Source organism: Mesocricetus auratus, unplaced genomic scaffold (assembly GCF_017639785.1).
Source record: "Mesocricetus auratus isolate SY011 unplaced genomic scaffold, BCM_Maur_2.0 Super-Scaffold_4256, whole genome shotgun sequence".
NCBI lineage: Eukaryota > Metazoa > Chordata > Mammalia > Rodentia > Cricetidae > Mesocricetus > Mesocricetus auratus.
The window spans coordinates 90,326,645-90,341,171 of record NW_024429182.1 but is presented as its reverse complement, the minus strand read 5'-3'; the positions used below and the strand labels follow the sequence as shown (position 1 = coordinate 90,341,171).

Below are 14,527 nucleotides of genomic sequence, written 5' to 3'. Positions count from 1 at the left end.
ATGGAACAGGAATAAATTGTCATCAGAAAAATAAAGATAATAATTTTTAAACTCACATAGAAACTAATTTTGCTGAAGAAAAGCTCAAAACAAAAACATGAATGTTAAGGGAAGAACTTCTGGAACAATGGAAATAAGAAAAACCTGCTCTGCAGTGTTCACAGGAGATGAATGTAAGGAAATCACAAGTCCATCTGGAAAGCATAGAGAGTGGGCACAAGAAAAGACAGTCCTAACAAAAGGACAGAATCAGCAAGCAAAGTAAAATCTGAATGAACACAACTTAAAACAGAGTGGAAAATACTCAACCAGGTGCAAACAAGAGGAGAGACTACATAAAAACGTTGAGGTCAACCAGAGCTACATGAGACTCTGGATTGGGGGAGAAAAAAAACAGTTAATACAAAAAGAAGACTCAGACTTGAGAAGTGAGTAAAAAGATCCAGTGTGTATGCAGCTGATGTACCTGTGAAATAAAAAAAAAAAGATCCGATATTGGAGTCTGAGTAGCATCTTTCATGGAGTTTTTGGGAAGATGAGAGAGAAAGGTGAAGACTTTCAAACAATGCCTAGCATAGAAGAATTTCAATCTGCAATAGTTTCTATCATTGCATTGTGTTTTCTGTTTTCTTTCTCTTTTTTTTTTTCAGGCACAGTGACAGAGAACACTCCCAATTCTGGGCCTCAAGGAAGGCTCCCTTCTTAGCTTGAGGAAGCCTAAACTAAAAGGTTTAGGGCACTGTGCCTACCCACTTGGACTATTACAGCTGATCCTTGTGGTGTCTCTTAAAGACAAGTACAGTTGCCATCAGCAGCATTCCGCCTTTGTATGCAAATAAGCTGAAGTCCACCAAGGAGAGATAAATGTCAAAGAACTTGAAGATGGCGGAATCAGCATTTGAAATTATTGTTTCCATACATGTTTTGATATTTTTATCTTTGTTTATTTCTTCTTTGGTTTTATTTTGCTTTGGGGGTTTGAAAGTTCAGGCTGGCCTGGAACTTAGGGTCCTAACTCAGCCTCTCAAATGCTGGAATAACTAGGGATGTGCCGCTAGAGCCAGTTAGGTTTTGCCGTTTTTACTGAAGGTTCCTGAATTCCTCACTAAACTGTGCCACAATGATACTGTAAACAGAAAATATTACGAACTTCACAACCTGTGGAGGTATACAGTCTAAAAAGGTTACATGGTCGGTAACTTGACTCAATGAACACAGAGAGCAGGACAGACACTTTTTCACAGTATGTGACAAGAACAATTCATAATTCATGTGTGGGGCATTTTATTTTGTAAGTAGAAACCACACCAACACTGCCAAGTGAGAATTCAAGATCTTCCCACATAACTTCTGGCCACTAATATTTTATAAATATTTGTAAGAATATCAAAAGTAAGCAGTTTATTTATGTAATGAAAAAACAGAAGTATATTTTCTCCTAGAGCCTAGATTATTAGATTTAAAGAATCAAGCTTGAATTTCCTTGTGTACCACAGGTCCTAAATCCAATCAGGAAGGACTTGTTTGTCTCCATAACATGTGTGACGTATTGCACCCATGAGCATCTGTTGCCAGTCCAGTCATTTATCCTACCTCACAAGGGGTTAAAAATGATGATGAGTTTCATCCTCCAGCAGTCTATGCAGCATCTTCTGGTTCTATGAACACAAACTAGAGAGAAGAAAGCTGCCAGACCACTAACAGCTTGATTTTCCCAAGTCTGGCGACCAAAGTATGTGGTGTCTTCAGCAATAGGGGCTTCCACTCTTATTCTTCATCAGAGCAGCCTCTTTATTAGTGAATAATAGTTAATACAGAGACTCACAACTGGCCAAAGTGCAGAAAATAAACGTGTGTGGAGCACTCATTCATAAATGGGATATTTATATGACATGCATTCCCCATAAGGCTCAGGGAATGTCACAAAAGAGGAGGTAGAAAGAGTGTAAGAGATAGAAGTCAGGAAGGCTAGAAAGAAACAGTTATTTTCATGGACATAACAGAATTGCTGTACTCATGAACTCACAGCAGCCATGATTGCCTGTGTAAAACCTGTACAAGTTCAAGCCAGACCGTAGTCTTACATGGATGAGGGAAGGGCACAAGAACCCTACTCAAACTTTAACTGAGTAATTATCGACATTTGATGGGTGCTGGCAGAGAGTCATTTTCTTCAGAAGTGTGTCCATGAGTCAGAGGATGACCCTATACTCACATGGACATGGGCAGCATTAATTAGATTCAACAGAATCTTAAAAAATAAATAAATAAATAGTCATGATCCTGGAAAGAAGACATAGTGGGGATAATCTGAGAGGACTTGGAAGAGGGATTAAGGCATAAATGCAATCAAAATACATTTCATACTTGTATTAAATTCTCAAATAACCAATTTGATATATATGTTAATATACATATATATTATGATATATCATTCTACACAGCCCATAGAAATCTTAAAAGCACATATATCCTCATGGGCAGGAAGGGATTCCTCCTCATGTTTTTAAGAAGACAATATTCTTCTAAAACAGTGGCGGCTTTCTACATAACTTGATATAACTTCACATTATCGGAAAGGAAAATGGGACTGTTAACCTCTTTTTCATTAACATAATATTTTATTGATTCTTTGGGAATTTCACACCATGCACCCTGATCACACTCACTTCATAGGTCTTCTATGTCTGCTCCCTTGTAACCCCCTGCCCCGATTTTTTAAATAGAAAAATAATGAAAACAACCAGTCCAATTTGTATTATCTATATTCTCACTGGAGCATGACCAAATTCTCAGTGGCCTGCCCCTTAAATAAAGGTGGGTCATTCCCCTCCCACACTCACCCCTCACCAGAAGCCATCAGTTATGAAGAGCTACATTTCAGCATCCTTATCACACTTTTTAAGAGTAGTCTTCAAAGATTACTGCTTAAACTGTTACTTTGGGGGGGATGTTGGGCAGTGAGAGGAGTTGTCACAGAAGCCTTCCTTGTCCCTGTTTCTTAACTGTGTGTCTGCAGTAGGTTCCTTGCTCTTTACAGTCAGAAGGAGCACAGATCATGGGCTTCCACATGGTTTCTGGTGACAGCACAGACCACAAGCATGGTCCTAGCCATAGGAGGACCATCAATCCAGACAATACCCTCCAAGCCTATCGGGACCACAGACATCAACATGGCCTTTGGTGATAACATGGGCCACAGGCATCATCACAGACCAAGGCCTCAGTAGGATCATAGACCCATAGACCCAGGCATGCCTTCATTGGCAGCAAGGACCATAACAATGGCCTCAGGAGGCATCAAGGGCCACTCAAATCAGTATGGCCTCCAGCCCATGGACATTAACATGGGTTCAGTCAGCCACAGAGACCTTAAATATACCCTTGTATCTCAGACTTCATTACAGCCTGGGGCAGCAGCATGGACCAGCAACACTAACATGGCCTACAGTGGCATCTCAGGCCTTGGTGGTTCTTCCATTGCTGCCCAGGGCAATCCCACAGCTGGTCTGTGTGTTCAAGGGTTGAGTCTGTATCTGCATAAGTTCCAGGCTGCTGTACACTCTCTCATATTTCACTGTCAACCCCGCCCTCTCTCTCAATTGTCACTGCTGTCGCATCTCCAGTCCCACCTCTATCCATAGTGCATATACCTACAGCTCCATTTTGCCATCTTTCCCACCTCTCCATTACATATTTCTTCATCAAAATGGCAGCTGCTGGTGCCCACATGACAAGGTGGGTAGCATGGTTGACTTCATTGGGATATATATATATCCCAAAGTAACCCAGTTTGTGATTATAATCTGAGAATCTATTAATTCAAATGACTTTGGGCACTCCAAAACAAATGCATTCTTTACTCTTTCTTGGAATGGATCTTCTCTCTAGAAAAATTGTATCATGTTATTAGTCTCCTGTTGCTCACCACAGGAGTGGTACCCAGTGGGCCTCAACATCAGTCTGAAGTGTGAACAGCAATTCTGTTGTTCTTGCTTAGTTTGTAGTACCAGGCATTCAACCCAGTGCATGTTAGTCAAGCATTCTATTTTTTATAAAAGATTTCATTTACTTATTATATTTACAGTGTTCTGCCTGTATGTGTCCCTGCAGGCCAGAAAAGAGCACCAGATCTCATTATGGATGGTTGTGAGCCACCATGTGGTTGCTGGAAATTGAACTCAGGACCTCTGGAAGAGCAATCAGTGCTCTTAAACACTGAGCCATCTCTCCAGCACGAGAATTCTATTGTTGAATGATGTCCTCAGCCTTTATATTCTCAGGATGAGTCTCACTGTGTATATACCTCACAGTGAGCTGGAACACATTGTACCCCAGGGTGATCTTGAATTCTGGAGTTCCCTGTATTGACCTCCCACATACTGGGATTAAAAGCATGCACCACTTCAGTTGGCATCTATAGCACCTACTAAAGTATGTAAATACAAAGTAATTCATCAGTCATCCTTGAGGAATCTATCACATAATAATAAAATCAATAAGCACATGAACATAAGGAATTAGATGTTTACTGAAACATCATCTTAATGACAATACTCTAGAAATGACCTGTATGTCAAAAACAGAAGGTGGATCTATAATATGTGAATCATGTATTATGGAACATATACTTCTTAAAAACTACTGGCGACAGTATTAAAAGAAAAGAATAATGGATATGTTTCCAAACATGGAGATGTCAAGAAAGAAAATATTCTCTAACCAGAAAATATGCTGTTTTTCACCCCCTGAAAACCCCATATAGACTTCAATAGTGTGATAGAAAAGCAAATCAACAAGTCAAGCTGTGTGTAAAGCCACTTTTCTTCGCCACAATTTCACCACGGCCCTTTTCATCTCTTTGTTTCTCAGGCTGTAGATAAGTGGATTCAGCAGAGGGGTAAGCAGGGTGTATGCCAATGACATCAGTTTCTTGGTGTCTGGTGAGTACCTGGATTTGGGCTGTAGATAGGTCACACTGGCAGTGCCATAGAAGAGAGTGACAGATGTCAGATGAGAGGCACATGTGGAAAAGGCCTTCTGTATCCCTGTAGTGGACGGCATCTTCAGGATGGCAAAAAGAATTCGAGTATAAGACAAGAGTATCAACAGGAAGGGGACCACGACAATCAAAATGGTGCCTGTGAAGGCATAGACTTCAAACAGGAATGTGTCTGCACATGCAAGCTCCAGCACTGGAGAAGTCTCACAGAAGAGATGGTCAATTTCCCTGTGTCCACAGTAGGGGAAACTAAACACCCATGTAGTCTGCAGAGTAGTCATCATGGTACCCGAGATCCATGAGAACATAGCCAGTTTCACAAAGACCCTTATGTTCATAATCACTGGGTAGGACAGAGGATGGCAGATTGCAGCAAATCGGTCATAAGCCATTGCCCCCAGGAGAAAACACTCAGTCCCACCAAAGAGAAGAATGAAATACATCTGTGCAAAACAGCCCCCAAAGGAAATGGTCGCTTTCTCAGTGTTCAGGACCACCAGCATTTCAGGTGTGATGACTGTGCTGAAACAGAGGTCCACTAAAGATAAATTCTGCAGGAACAGGTACATGGGGATGTGCAAGCTCTGGTCCAGGAATATGATGGTGATAATGAGAGTATTTCCCATCAGAGTCACCAGATAAATAACCAAGAAAGCCCCAAACATCTGCCCTTGAAATTCAGGATAGCTAGAAAATCCCAAGAGGACAAATTCGAATGCAGAGCTGTGATTTTGCCTCCTCATTACAGTAGTAGAGCCCTGTGTTGGTCTTAAAGACACGGTACATAAGTGATGAAGTCACAGAGCAGGAGCTGAGTTCAAATTTGGACATCTTGGCAGAAGTTGTAAAGACATTCCCATTTTGACTGAGGTTCAGACTGGCAGTTTTAAAGAATGGCTAGTAAGTTATAACAATGACTCTTTAAAATGCAAATGAACAAGTTTCAAAACTTTGGCTCAGAAATCATTTAGCAAATATAAAACAGCTGGTGAAATGACTACCATGGTAAAAAGCACTTGCCACATTGTCTGACTTCAGTTCCATCCCTGAAACCCGCATTTAAAAAAAAAAAAAGCTTGATATAGAAGCACTCATCTGTTATCCCAATACTCCTATGACAAGATGGAAGGCAAAGCCAAGCAAAAAACCCATAAGCTTTGGGGCCAGCTATCCTGAAGTGCTTGAGGCAACAGAAACCAAATAAACTTTCCTTAATATGGTGGGAAAAGGAAACTAATTCCTAGAAATCCTCAAACCTCGACAAGCTCTCCATGGCATAAATGCATTTATATTTACACACACACACACACACACACACACACGTAACAATACTAGTAAATTTAAAGCTACAAGTGAAATAATAAAAAAATGGTCTTTGGCAAAGTTTTGCTATGTAGCAAAAAATTAGTACCCATTCTTAGAGCACACACAAGATTTGTGTTACTTAGAATCCACTATATCTGTGTTGTTTTTGACTGTGTACTTGTATATTAATTTTAAATAAAGAGTTTCAAATTGACAAATAGTTTTAAAAATGCAGACAAATTAGAACTATGATCATTTTAAATGTAAGTATATAGGTAAATATTTATTTTAAATACCGAAGTACAAAACATACTTTGTTAAACATGAAAAATAAAACCATGTATACCTGAACAAATATAAATATTCCAAAAAAGTTGATTTGTAGATAAATTGACCTCAGGTGAACATAAGTCAAATGGTTTCCAGAATATTGGTTTGGTTTGTGGTCTAAATGGTCCTAATGTATTGTAATTTCCCCCAATGGGACATATGAGAAACCAATTTTCTACCATCGATTCTTGCAATCAGAAAGTGACTTTTCTGATTACAGAAAATGTCATGTTTGTCATTGTGATTCTGTGACTCACTAGCTCCCTTTGAAAGAAAATACAGCCATACTGTGGAGTTTGTGTCACTCACTAGTTGAGCACCCACTATCAGAGAAACCTGAGCCATGCAGAAGACATCCCAAGCCATACTGTATTCCTACCTCCAATCACTGGCTTTATCATTTTGCCAGAGCACTCACCACCAACAGAAACAATCCACATCTATTTATGCTTAATTCTTCCCCCTAGAATATAAACTGAATGATGACAAGAATTTTATTCTAGACTTTGTGTTGTTCTCAGAAGTGAAAAGAGATGACCACGTGCACATTAGATAAACGTGGCTAAACTGGCATTTAATGAATCCATGGAGGAATAACTATTTAAATTAAGGAAACCCAGCCTCAACCCTCGATGACTACTGGATCTAAAGGGAAAATAATCAAAAACAAGAGAACAAGGAAGAGGCTGCGTTTCCTTTCTGACTTTTCTAGAAGCTTGAGGCTGCTGTGGGGTGCAAGCACCACTGGTTTGGGAATGAGTCTTGACTCTGCCACAAAAACCTCCATCTTGAGCCTGTGCTCCTCGCTTCGTGAAGATCCCCATCTGTATGTCAGAAATGCCCCCTGAGTAGCCCTTCCTGCTCTGACTTGGGCTGCCACTCCAGTCAGATGGGGCCTAGACTGAAGGCAGTGGAATAATAGCAATTAGACAGCAAACCAGCATGAAATTCCTGATTCTCTATGGTCAGCCAATCTCTCTTTTTTTTTAGAGCTCTTTTCCTCCTTGTCCAACTCTCATTGACACGGCTCTCTAGACAAGGCTCACCGCTCTCCCTGCACTACCTAAACAAACTCCCCCTGCTCCCAGCTTTCTTCCCACCGTCAGTAGACAGTACTCACACACCTTTACAACCAAAAACCCACAAACACTTCCCAGACCCCTGCCTCCATTCTAGTTCCTCTGTTCCTTCTTGTCATTACACGCAGCCCTGATGACTCCCGTGTCTTATACCTTCTCCTCTCATCTATATTTCATTCCTCCATCAAAACAGCCCCTTGCTTCCTCCCAAAGCCTTCTGACCTCCCCTGGTTCGCAGAATAAAATGTTCGTTTCTCTGGCAATCACATAAGGAAACCAAGGTGGTGGTAACTGTTTTAGAAACATAAATGAGGGGAATGTTCCTTCCCCGTGGAGGTGAGGGTGATTAGCCATCACTGCATCATGATGGGATGGAAAGGATGGAAGGGCCAGTGCGTAGAGAAAGAAAGCATAGTGAGGAATTCCTGCTGCTCTAGTACTAGCGTACTGGGTACTAGAATGCCGGCGCTGGCCTTGATTTAAAGCTTTACAGAAAAAACGTAACTGTGGTATGGGACACGACATAGGAGAGTCAGAGAACAGACCTGCACAACAAACTGAAGATGCATGATATCATGGGTTCGGATTATTAGGACATTTACAGAGAGTAAAAACTGATTTACTAAACATGACCATGATGACGCACTAAGGCCAAATACCTAGGGGTAGGGAGATGGCTCAGTGGGTAACTTGCTTGATGTTCAAGCATGAGGACCTGAGTTTGGAGCGCCCAGCAACCACTTGAAATACCTGGGTCTAGGTAGTGGTACACATGTATAACAACCCAAGCACCGGGGCAACGGGGAGACAAGCAGATCCCAAGACTCACTGCTCAGTCAGTGTAGCTGAAATGGCAAGCTCAAGATTCGATGTTACTCTGTCTTAAAAAATAACGTAAACAGCTGACCTGAACAAGGGGGAGCTCTCAGACCCCAGATTGATGGCCGTGTGGAAAGCATGGGACTGATCCAGACCCCCTGAATGTGGGTGTCAGTAAGGAGGCCTAGGTAATCTATGGGGCCTTGGGTAGTATTTATCCCTGGCATACAAATAGATTCTGAGTGTCCATCCCACAGTGAGGGATGCTCTCTCAGCCTGGACTCTTGTGGAAGGGCCTGGGCCCTGCCATGGATGAGGTGACAGACTCGAAGATCCACCATGGAGGGCTTCACCCTCTATGGGGATCGGAGTGGGGGGCTGAGGGGCCTGGTAGGGAGGGCGGGGGAAGAGGGGAGGAGAGGGAGCTGGTATTGACAAGTGAAACAAGTTTGTTTCTAATTTATATTTAAAAAAGTAAAAAAAAAAGAAAGAAAGATATCTTAATAGAGAGAGCCACTATAGGATTAGAGAGAAATCTGGTGCTAGTGTAATTCCCAAGAATCCACAAAGAGGACCCCAACTAAGACCCCTAGCAATAGTAGAGAGGGTGCCTGAACTGACCTACCCCTGCAGTCAGATTGATGAATACCCCAACTTCATCATAGAGCCCTCATCCAGTAATTGGTGTAACCAAATGCAAAAATTCACATCCAAGAACCAGGCTGAGCTCTGGGAATACAGGAGAAAGGAGGGAGGAGGGGGCATATGAACAAGAGAGGTCAATATTATAATGGAGAAGTCTACAGAGACAGATGAACCAAACTTGTGGAAACTCATGGACTCCAGACCTACAACTCTGGAGACTCCAGGGGACTAAACTAGGCCCTCCATATGTGGGAGACAGTTGTGAAACCTGAGCTATCAGAAACCATTCTTAATACCTCAGTATTCTTTGATCTGTCTAGAATGACTTAGTTGTCTCTGATTGGTCTTTTTGACCACTAAAACATCTCTACATGTTAGCTTTTCTAGTAGGTGTTCTCAGAGTTGATCGTATTTTTCTTCACATCCTCTAAACCCTATCTTCATCTTGCTGCTTCTCTTCTGTTTTTCTGTCTAATTAAGAACTGCATTGTGTTCTTAATAAGTTTTAATAAAATATTTTAATTTTTAATTTTATTAGAAATAAAATAATTTTTAATAAAAAGGAGTCAGAAGAAAGAAAAGAAAAAGGAAATAGCCAGAAGGATGCACTAGAAAGTGTGTATAGACACTAGGCATTTTAATCTATTACCATCTTCATTTTAAAGGGGAAATAGCAAACCACTTCTTTATCTGTATTAATCTATCATACAGAGACTGTTACTGCTGTAAGTAGTAATGACTTAAAATTATGCAGAGTAACTCAGAGGACAGATTGCCACATTTGCTCTTCTAAAGAAGGCTAATTGCTTTAAGTGCTAAAATAGAAAGTCAACTTCAAGTTCATGCTGCAATACTTTATGTTTATCTTTTATCCTTCTTAAGTATTGATGTATCCTTTATAAAGAGTGTTATGATTTGTCTTCATCTTCTCCAGCCCTCTCCAAAGACAGAACATAAATCCAGCTAGTTGCAGAAATCATCCCTACTCAGCAGTGTTTGGTTTTCTTGCTTTCTCAAGACAGTTTGTAGTGAAGAATAAAACTTTGTCTTGAATATAAAAAAAGGTAAATATCTTGACACAGTGGTGCATGACTTTAATCCCAGCACCCAGGAAGCAGAGGCAGATGAGTCTCTAAATTCAAGCCCAACCTGGTCTGCATATTAAGTTCTAGACCATCAGGGCTACACAGTTAGCCCTATCTGAAAGAAGAAAATGAATAAGGTAGAGAATCATAAAAGAAGCCACCCAATGTCAACCTCTGGCCTCCAAATGTGTGTGTACAACACACACACACACACACACACACACACACACACACATCATTACCAAATGTCTACACTAACTATAATAATACATTATTGATGTCGAAAAATTTACAAAATAAAAATAATCTCAGCATAAAAATACCATCTTTAACTAAAAGACAAAGTGATATATTCCATTATCTAATGAACAAAACAAATTAAGTTGTAATATAAGATAATATAGAGAGGATCTTATTTAAATTGGCAAATTTAAGTGGAATGGTAAAAAATTATTAAATAAATCTAATACTTTCATGAGAGTTTTATAAGAACTGGACCTGAATGCCCATCTCATCCCTTTAAAATGAAATGGCTGGTGCTAACTTGGCTAACTCTCAGAAGGTTTCACTGGCTTTAGCATTAATTTTCCTTATCACCTTGAGCAAGTAGCTCTTTCCTTAGGGTTTCCTTTCTACAAAATTGGCCTTGGCCACACTTTGACCCCTCAGCCCCACACCTCTGTGAACTAATGACTTATGCATGCTTGCCCTTAGCGCTCCAGTTGTTATCTAGACCCTTGTGTGAAGAAGAAAGCCAGAGCAACTGGGCTTCATACTTAATAAGTACCTCTAAATGCCAGTAGAATTGAAATGGGATCCCACTGACAGGAGCGAGGAGGTGGAAGCCACTGACAGGAACTCAAGCATAATCTCTAGCTCCTAACCTATCAACTGATGTTCCCCATACTGGGTCAGATGCTTGACCTCTTATCTAAAAAGCATTCCCATCTCTACAATTTGATGAATGAGTGCATTGATTTTATAACGTTGTGTGTTCTGGGAGAAGTCTTCTCTCTGGAGAGCTTACACTCCACTTATAGGACTTCCCTCTTTGGGGATCAGAAAACACCATGGTACAAACTAGGCACTCCCCTCTTCCAGGCATTTACAGGGATTGATAAACATGTCTTCACACCAGAGATTTAATTTCATCATTGCGTCGCCAATTAAGAAAATGAAAATGGAGACTGAATGAAAGCCAAGCAATAGGACTAAGAAGGGAGGGGGGATGCAAGCCTGAGTGGCAGCAAGCTTATCTAGAGGAAGTTTGGATCAGAGGTGGGCATCTTGTGTGATGTTATGAAATGTGTGATGTTCCTTTATGGAAAACATGGTTATCAAATGTTCTAGAAAGACTTTAGGAACATAAAATTGTAGGCTGTACACTGAGCCTCATTCTCAGTACTCTGACCAGTTATACATCTTTCCATCGACCACTGCCCACTGCAGAGCAAGCAGCTTCACTGGCCAACTTGAGAGCAACCCAAGCCTATAAATGCAAGCATAAAAATTTCAAAGGCAAATTCACAGCAAGGCCATTTAGCAAAATAACACTGACAGGTTTTGGTGTAGGGCCTATGACCTTCCCAGGCATGGGCTTTATACCAAGATAACTGCTAGAGAGAGAACCATTCTTTATTGAGGATCTGGTAATTATTAGAACTTCCGTGCCCATGCATATATGGGTGTCACTAGCTAAACTTAGTGAGTGATCAAAAGAACAGACATGAAATTGAATAGGGCATGATGGGGGGGGCGGGTATGGAGAGCATTAAAGGGGTAAATGGAGGTAGATATATATAAAATTCTCAAAAACCAAGAACAAATAAAAGTAGTTCAAAGTGAACATTTTGTGGATAAAAAGTGTTTATGATTATTTTCATACTTGGACCTGACTAACTTAAATTAAAATACCTAAGCTAGGCATAGTACCTTGAACAAATCATGTAAGTTCTCTATTCCTATTATTTTTTAGTGAAATAAGGATAATCTTATTTAGCCTCATGGGTCCTATATAAGAGTCAGGGGACTTGAATGTTAGTTCAAATGACTTGACCAATCAATGGGAACATTGTCTCAGTCTCAGCAGATATAGGAATGAATTAGTCAGGACTTAGCTTTCTCTAAAACTCAGATGATGGGGCCAAGACAAAAATTCTTTTCTCAGTTTGGAGCCCATGAGTTCCCACTTACTGAGGTCGGCTGTTTCTGTGGGTTTCCCCAGTATGGTCTTAACTCCTTTGCTCAACACTCCTTCCTGTCTACAACTAGATTCCAGGAGTTTAGCTCAGTGCTTAGCTGTGAATCTCTACTTCTGCTTCCATCAGCTACTGGATGAAGACTTTATGATAGTATATAAGGTAGTCATCATTCTCATTATAGGGGAAGGGCATTAAAGGTAGCCTCTCCACTATGGATTCCTGGGAATTTCCCTGGTGCAAGGTTTCTTGTTAAGCCCATAATGGCTCCCTCTATAAAGATATCTCTCTCCTTGCTATCCTTCTCTATTCTTCCACCAAGTTGACCTTCCTGGTCCCTAATGTTCTCCTCCCCCTTCCCCTGTTCCCCTCTATATCCCTCCTTCTCCTCCATGCTCCCAATTCACTCAGGAGATATTGTCCCTTTCCCCTTCTCCAGGGGACCATGTATGTCTCTCTTAGGGTCCTCCTTGTTTCCTAACTTTTCTATGGTTATGGATTGTAAGCTGGCTATCTTGGCTCTATGTCTAATATTATGAGTGAAAACATACCATGTTTTTTTTCTGTATGTGGGTTACCTCTCTCAGGATGGTTTCTTCTAGTTCCATGCAATTGCCTGCAAAATTCAAGATTTTACTGCTGATTAGTATTCCATTGTGTAAATGTACCACATTTTCTCTTTTTTTCACTATTTTTATTACATTTTTTTAGAAAAGAGCTTGCTTCACATGCCAGTCCAGCTCCCTCTCCCTCTCCTCCTCCCGCACTCCCTACCATCCCCCACAGTCTCCCACCCTATCCCCACTTCCTTCCACATAGGAGATATCCAGAGTCTGTCATTTCGCTCAGGGCAGGGTCCAGGCACTCTCCTAAGAGTCCAGACTGAGAGAGCATCCCTCTTTGTGTTATGGACACACGAAGTCCATTTGTATGCCAGGGATAAATACTGATCTACTGTCCAGGGCCCCATAGGTTGCCCAGGTCTCCTCACTAATTCTCACACTCAGGAGTCTGGATCAGTCCCATGCTGGCCTCCCAGCTGTCGGTCTGGGGTCCAGGAGCTCCCCTTTGTTCAGGTCAGCTGTCGCTGCTGGTTGCCCATTCTTTGCCAATTTGCTCATCACTCCTCTCTCTCTGGCACTGGGTTCCAGGGGTTCAGTTCAGTGTTTAGCTGTGGGTGTTTGCCTCTGCTTCCATCAATCACTGGATGAAGGTTCTAGGATGGCATATAAGTTCTAGGAATGGGCATTTAAGGTAGTCTCTCCACTATTGCTTAGCTTGCCAGTTGGTGTCATCCTTGTAGATCGCTAGAGGTCTCACTGGTGCCAGATCTCTCTTCAAACCTATAACTCCCTCTATTATGGTATTTTTCATCCTGTTCTCTCCCTGTTCTTCCCCCAACTCAACCTTCCTGTTCCCCATGACCTACTCTCTCCTACCCCACTTTCTTTATCCATTCTTCTACTGAGGGGTAGCTAGGTTGCTTCCAGGTTCTAGCTATTACAAATAATGCAGCTATGAACACAGTTGTGCTCCTTTGGGTATATGTCTAAGAGTGGAATTGCTGGATCGTGAGGTAGATTGATTCTCATTTTCCTGAGAAACTGCCATACTAATTTCCAAAGTGGCTGTACAAGTTTACATTCCCACCAGCAATGGAGGAGTGATCCCCCTTCTCCACATCCTCTCCAGCACAAGCTGTCATTGGTGTTTTTTATTTTAGCCATTCTGACAGGTGTAAGACGAGATCTCAGAATTGTTTTGACTTTCATTTCCCTGATTCCTAAAGATGTTGAGAAATTCCTTAAGTTTCTTTCAGCCATTTGAGATTCCTTTGTTGAGAATTCTCTATTTAGAGCTGTACCCCATTTTTTAATTGGATTATTTGGTGTTTTGTTACTAGCTTCTTGAGTTCTTTGTAAGTTTTGGAGATCAGCCCTCTGTCAGATGTGGGGTTGGTGAAGATTTTTTCTTATTCTTATTCTGTGGGCTGCTGTTTTGTCTTGTTGACTGTGTCCTTTGCCTTACAGAAGCTTCTCAGTTTTGGGAGGTCCTGTTTATTAA

The 14,527-nt window shown here is 41.1% G+C and overlaps 1 protein-coding gene across 1 annotated transcript; it reads right to left on the bottom strand.

The window, feature by feature from the left end:
- Nucleotides 1-4,691: 4,691 nt before the first annotated feature.
- On the bottom strand, nucleotides 4,692-5,775 carry LOC101824357 (olfactory receptor 10A3). Its single transcript, XM_005075707.4, has one exon. The coding sequence runs from the start codon at nucleotides 5,743-5,745 to the stop codon at nucleotides 4,801-4,803; it is 945 nt and encodes a 314-aa protein (XP_005075764.2). The 5' UTR covers nucleotides 5,746-5,775; the 3' UTR covers nucleotides 4,692-4,800.
- Nucleotides 5,776-14,527: the final 8,752 nt, after the last annotated feature.

What these genes read in the sequence shown, in the direction of transcription:
- LOC101824357 (XM_005075707.4), bottom strand. Translation starts at nt 5,745, where the DNA reads ATGAGGAGGCAAAATCACAGCTCTGCATTCGAATTTGTCCTCTTGGGA.